Source organism: Populus euphratica, unplaced genomic scaffold (assembly GCF_000495115.2).
Source record: "Populus euphratica unplaced genomic scaffold, PopEup_1.0 scaffold16.1, whole genome shotgun sequence".
Classification (NCBI taxonomy): Eukaryota; Viridiplantae; Streptophyta; class Magnoliopsida; order Malpighiales; family Salicaceae; genus Populus; species Populus euphratica.
In genome coordinates this window covers 1457819-1464645 of record NW_011499882.1, presented here as the reverse complement: position 1 = coordinate 1464645, position 6827 = coordinate 1457819, and the positions used below count along the sequence as shown (strand labels likewise).

The 6827-nt window shown below is 33.4% G+C and overlaps 1 protein-coding gene across 2 annotated transcripts; it reads right to left on the bottom strand.

The window, feature by feature from the left end:
• Positions 1-762: 762 nt before the first annotated feature.
• On the bottom strand, positions 763-4359 carry LOC105129660 (cytokinin hydroxylase-like). Of its 2 annotated transcripts, XM_011031816.1 has the most exons (5): positions 4035-4359; positions 3904-4001; positions 3487-3716; positions 2435-3043; positions 763-1454 (listed from the first exon to the last, which is right to left on the bottom strand). In XM_011031816.1, exons 1-5 carry the CDS (start codon positions 4232-4234, stop codon positions 1029-1031), a joined length of 1563 nt encoding a protein of 520 aa, XP_011030118.1. In that variant the 5' UTR covers positions 4235-4359; the 3' UTR covers positions 763-1028. The 2 variants fall into 2 exon arrangements, with proteins under 2 accessions (XP_011030118.1, XP_011030117.1); XM_011031815.1 differs by having other exon boundaries at positions 3904-4359.
• Between the last annotated feature and the right edge of the window lie 2468 nt (positions 4360-6827).

Here is a 6827-nt window from a genome sequence, read left to right as displayed (position 1 = left end):
GGCATGGTCCAAGGTGGTGCTTTATATACATATATATATTCAAGAAAAGGAGGCTCGAATCTAAGATGGGCCTTGTCGCCTCTGTATGTACTGGAATGAGAATTTCTGAGAAGCAAAATAAATGGAATGGTCTCCTTTGACTGTTCCAATGTCTTATACCACGTGTTTCAGCACTGTTGAGTCTAATACCGCGGGAGGGTTGACTTTAAAATTTAACTGTTCTAATAGCAATTGCGTGGTTGTTCATGGCAGTGCCACATATAAGAATTGATGTGGTTGGCGGTCATAAAGAAAAATATTGGTGTACACTTCGTTAAATGGTGTTGAAAAATATACTGTTGTAATTTTTTTTTCTTGACCCTTTTTTTCTCAAACAGAATATTTCTTTTCTTGATGTAGAAAGAAAATTTGAGAGAAACAATAAATAAATGGAAAGGTCTCCATTTACTGTTTCAATTTCGTGTGTCATGTGTCTCAGTACTGTTGGGCCCAGTAAAGGGGTTCAATCCTATATATTTATTTATTTTGACTTTAAAATTCACAAAATCTGGGGACTGCCATCCAGCGAAGTGCCTTAGTGATGTTGTGGAGTCCTGCTAGCTATTTCCTATAAATGTTAGAACTTGAAGTGTATATATATATGTAGGCCCCCTAGGCGATATATCCTTTTCGTTTATGGATGTCTCTCCACATATGAAGTTCACAAGCATGGTGGGAATTTTGATGATAATGTAATACACTCTTTGCTGGATCGACCAGTCATTTTTCCTAAAAAGAATAAAATTTGTTTATTTGATGATGTGAATAATCCTTTGAGATTTACAGTTTCTGTCTGAAAGCGTGGAAAAGAACATTTGAATGATTAATCATGGCAACTAAAAAAACCAGAGACTCATAATCTATGCTTTACGTTATTCATATATCTTCTAAGCCACAAGATATATAAAGCTTAATTGGCATGGATGTATCCTGTGGTTTGAAAACTCTATACGTACATGATCTAGCTATATATTGGCAAGAAAAAGAGCCTAAATGGGCTGGAGAATGAGTTGCAGGCCATTGCCGGGCCTTAAGGAAAGCAAAATAGCTGGAGAATGACTGTACGTTGGAGAGACAGAGAATGAAAACCTAGAGAGAATCAAGGTTAGCACAATCTTATACTCCATCGCTGTCAAGTTCCTGCCAATGCACATTCTTCCTCCAAACCCAAAAGGCAGAAACCCCATCTTGTGTCTGCATCCACCATACAAGTCATCCTTGAACCTCTCTGGTTTAAACTCGTTCGCATCTTCTCCCCATAGTTTAGGGTCATGGTGCATGGCTACAACATCAATCCACATGTTGGTCCCATTTGGTATTAAGAGGTCATTTACTCGAATATCTTCTCTAGCTTGCCTCTGTACATTAGGCGATGGCGGGTAGAGTCTTAAGACTTCATTCATCACCCACCCCATCTGCAATGCATTGAAAATAAAAGAAAAGTACATTAAGAAATGTGCAAAATATCTAATTCAATATTGTATGTATCTGTGTTAGCTGGAATTATCTTAAAAGCACATTCTCCGCGTCGAGTTGGTGTGTTCGTATAATTTCAATAAATCTTTACGGATATTAATTCTGAGACTTAAGCCTAAAAAACCTCTTAAAGAATTAAACTTCTTAAAAGTTGTTTTACTAATGTTTTCAAATACACCGAAGAGGGCACTGTAACAGAGATGGTGACGCAAATGCATATGTAAGCTCTTGTCAAAGCCATTCTGTGGGGGTGGCGTTGGACGGTTAGGGGTACGTTGTCAAAAACACTTTTGGCCAGTCAAAACCGTGGGGACTTTTAGCCATGTCTAGGTGGGAACAAAAAGTGTCAATTCTTTGTCACGTGTGCCCCCCCAGACATGCCATCTCAAGTACTCGAAGCCCAAGAGGTGGGCGTGTGGACTAGGACCTTCTTGTATTTGACCTAGATCATCTAATTACAATTTGGTCTCTGATCAGACACCAACCTTAGATTCGAGCTTTTTTAAAGAAAGAATTACTGTCATAGTTTAGAATATATATCACATCGTTAATTAACTGGGATGCTCCAGCATGTAGCTAGCAAGCTCATAATGCTCATTGCAACTAAGGAAAAAAGGTGTGGTAATTTAGTTGGTGTCACTGAGGTGTGCCTGTAAATAAATGAAATGAATGCATATAAATTTTACGTATAGAAGTACGTAGCAGACATCTTTTTGTTAGTGCATGGCCCCTACTTCTATGGTCTATATTCAAATATTCATCTCTCCATTTACATGCATATATATGGGGGATGATGGGCTCTAGCTTTTACCCTAAGAATCTCAGATGAAAGAAATATTAAACAAAGAAACAAATCATAGATGCATGCATGACCATAATCTGAAAAAAATGTGATTCAACTAGCTAGCATCTTACGTACCTTCTTCAGTCCAGCAACCTTCGTGAAATCAATTTCTTTATCCCCTGTAACTTCTCTAATCTCTTCTCTCAATATGTTTTGCCACTCTGGATGCATAGCCAAAAGCAGCAATGTCCATGATAGAGCCAAAGCTGTGGTCTCGTGGCCACCAAAGAAGAAAGTCTTGCACTCATCGACCAATTGCCTTGTTGTTAACATCTTCCCTGACATTCCATTTACACGATCCACTTGGAGCAATAACCCTAGCAAATCCTTTTGAGAACGCCCATCATTAGAATTTTTATGAGCTTTTATGATAGATAAGAGGAGAGCATCAATTTCATTTCCAAGATTTTTGGCCTCGATGGTTTTTTTAGGGGAGATGAGCTTGCTAAAGGGTACCCCCACATAACGGTTTGATTTAAACAGAGTGATTTGCATTGCCCTTAATTTCTCAAACACCTTGCTCCCATTTTCATAGCTTATGCCAAAGCTTGCCTTGGCTATGATCTCTCCGGCCGTCGCCGTGATTTCTCTCTCCACGTCAATTTCATGGTTGCCGGAATTTATGAGGGCAGTCCACTTGTCTAGCATCTTTGTGGTGGACTCCACCATTAAGCTTGACATAGCCTATAGGACAAGTAAGAGATATAAAATTTAGAATAAAAAAACCCTTGGAGCTTATCAGAGTGGAACATGAAAAAGTAATCATTTCCAAGGAAGAATTTTGGTAGTCGAAGTCTACAATCTAGCTAGAACCAAATCAAATCACGGTGAGATAAAGATTGCCATTTAGGACCTTTTTGACAAATTACGTGAAATTCTATCCATCCATTTACTCTATGAAGTTTATACGACGTCCACCCAAGAACATGGAAATGAAACACATCCTTTTCTATTTATGGTAAGGTGATCATGTACATTAACACACACTATTATGTTAATTAGTGAATAGTCAATGCCAACGATTTGGGTGCATTCTTTCCACAAAATTCACCATTGAAACTATCAGATTTACACATAGAATTAATAGTAACAGGATTAATTAAAAGAGAGAGATGGTATAAATGGACCTTCAAGTTGGCTGGAGAGAATGCAGGAGTGATAACATGGCGGTGGCGAACCCATTCATCACCTTCAGCCATGACCAAACCATTACCAAACATGGGTTCTCTATCATGTTTAAACACTCGAGGCTTTCCCCAACTCTTGCCCATCACTCCTGAAGCCATTTCTTTCAAGAAATCTGGGTCTGCTATGTACAAAAATGGCTCTGTACCTAACCAGTATATGAATACTTTCCCTACAAGGCATCAAATGTACACATATTATTATTATTCGTGTTACATATACACATATCTGTATACTTGTCCTAACAGAAGTAACCTCAATTCCTTGTATAAAGTTGACACACACGGAAACAAATGTGAAAATTGCATACGTTAGAAGACGAAAAAAATTCAGAAGAAGAAGAAGGTCATGAGTCTTACCATGAGACTTCTGCCATTGAGAGAAGTAGGGAAAAACTGAAGAATGAATATCATTAGAGATTTTTGAGGACCCAGAAGAAGAAGAAGAAGAAGAAGAAGAAGAAGAAGAAGAAGAAGAAGAAGAAGAAGAAACTGTTGCTTCCCTTCTAATCCTGTTGATTTCCCCATGGTTTCCTAAAGGGAAATTTGGTGTTGGACCTCGAAACCCATTTTTCTTTAGCTTCATATGCGCCCTACCAGGCAAAATCCAGCAAGAAAACAATATTCTCCATATTACGTTAAAAAAACTACCAAGAAAGGAGAAAATAAGCACCTGAAATAACACTCCCATCTCTCTTTATCTTTCAAGCACAAAAACAAGCAATTAGAAACAACGTTACGATATCTTCCAAGGCAGAAGATATAAATAGCACTAGTGTTCTTGTTCTAGCTTTCGTATTGATAAGAGAGATAGAGGAAGCAAAAGGGTATTTATAGATGGAGAGGAAAGGCCTCAGAAATGTCGGAGATGTGACTAGAGAAACTACATGCCCCATTTACGTAGTTTAAGTTTGAACATTTTCTCTCTTTCCTTTTTTGCGCTTTCTTTCAACCTGTCTTTTCATTGATTTGAGGCTGTCAAATCTCTAGTCTCTCTTCTCTTATTATTCCTAAGTATGAAATTAAGAAAATCTGATGTGGAAACACCACTACTATTCAAACTAATCCCTCCTGTAAATGTTTTCCGCCTTTGGATTTTTGACCACGGCTGCAGCTTACCTACTCTTGGACTGGATTGCAACCCCGTGTGTGCCCTCGATATTAATAAAAGTTTCTTTTTGTTCATTTACCACTAGTTTACACTTCAATCAAAAACTAAATTTACGTTTACTACAATTTTAGTTTTAAAAATATATTTTTATATTGTTTTAATGCATTAATTTCAAGAAATAAATTTCTTTTTTCTTAAAATCTGGACTTGAAAACCAGGTATATTTTATAATTAGGGAGAAAAGTATAGAAATTGATTGTATTTTATAATTAGGGAGAAAAGTAGAGAAATTGATTAGTCTTCTCATTCTAATATTAATGGTATATCTTTGACTCGATTGAAAAATGTATATTTAATATTGAAATGTAATAAAAACAATTCAGGAATAAGACCATAAAAATCAAAAGTGTCTCTAACTTTTATATATATATTTGAAGGTTTCATATACAAAACTGTAGCCACACAATCCAGAGGGATAGGATTTATAATTATTCCAAGTTTATTATTATTGATAATTAATGTATTAATTATATATATGGCAGTCATGATACCATGCAAGTAGGGCATTAAATGATTCTAAATTATGACTAGAGAAGTACAATTATAAAGTCAAACAATCTTACACGGAATCACACACCAATGTTGGTAATAATGTTGAATTACTGTAATGATTTTATTTTACTAAATTGGATAATTAATATCTAAAATATAATTAAATGTTAAAATATTAAAAGATATTTTTTTTTAATAAAAATAGCTCAATTTAAGGATATCATCATCATTCAAAAACACAATATTTCAATAATATTACAGTTTAAAATTATAACATTTGATACATATTATATTTCAAAATCATAACATTAATTAAATATCACATTTCTAAATTGCGACATCTCATTTAATATGACAATTCAAAACTGCAATATTCTCAAGAAAATAACTTTAAAAAATAACTAGATATTTGATAAAATAGTTAAATAGCAGCAAAAATAGTCAAACTATTTTGACTATTATAAGTTTGGGTCATTTTCATGTTTTAAGCCTAAAAAATTTATAGAATTATAATTTTTTTTTGTTAATATAAGGTTTTATTTACTTTATAATTTTAAAGAGTTAAAGTATTTATAATTTTATCAAAACTTGAACAAAGTTTTCTTTTTATAGGAACTATACCTAAAATTTTATACCGCTTAAAAAAACTTGCAAAAAATCACAACAACCACAATTAATAAATCATAACTAAACTCAATATATTCTTATATTTTATAATCATAAATAGCCTAAAAAATACAACACACATACACACACATCCATGCATGCAAAATGAATATAAAATAATTTAATATTCAAGTAATTTCAAAATATATAAACATAACCCAACATCTATGTCATTTATTGAATGATTTACACTCATCAGTAGCATGATTAAATTCAGCTCTCGCTTGAGTGATCTCATCCTTTATCATGCCATCATCAAGAGCTAGTTTCTTTTCAAAGATTTCAAGTCCAATGTGATAAACATTTATCCATTAGAACGCTATGGTGTGAATTTCGTTTTCTTTATCAGTATTACAAAGATAAGATGCAGCCTCTCGATTCTCTTATAACAAAAAACCAACATAATATTAATAAAATATTAATGTTAAATTAAAAATAAATACATAAACTTCAACGATTACTATATATTAATAATAAAAAAACTTTATTACTCATGTGATGTTAAATCCGTTGGATATGCTACTCGTACTATATATATTCAGGTGGAGGAACCTGCTCAAGATCTTGAGTAATAATTTATCGTGTTATACCTATATATTAAATTATATACTCCTCGTCAGTAATTAAGAGATGCATATCTATAAATATTTTATTTTTCTGTGTATGTGATTCTGCTAATATCATAAATAATTATTTTTTAAAATATATTATTTTAATATATTTTCAAATAAAAAATATTTTAAAAACAATTATTATTACACTGTAAAACTCTGTTTAGAGTAGCATCCATTATAGGATTGGGTTCATTTCCTATCCACTAAAACTCGGAGCTAATTACAATCGTAATCTTTGTAATTGAACAAAAATTTATAAGTATTCTTACCGAGATATTTAGAAATAGAATAATATTTTATTTTTCTAAAAAATAAAATTAGCAAAGAAAACTTGGGACTCT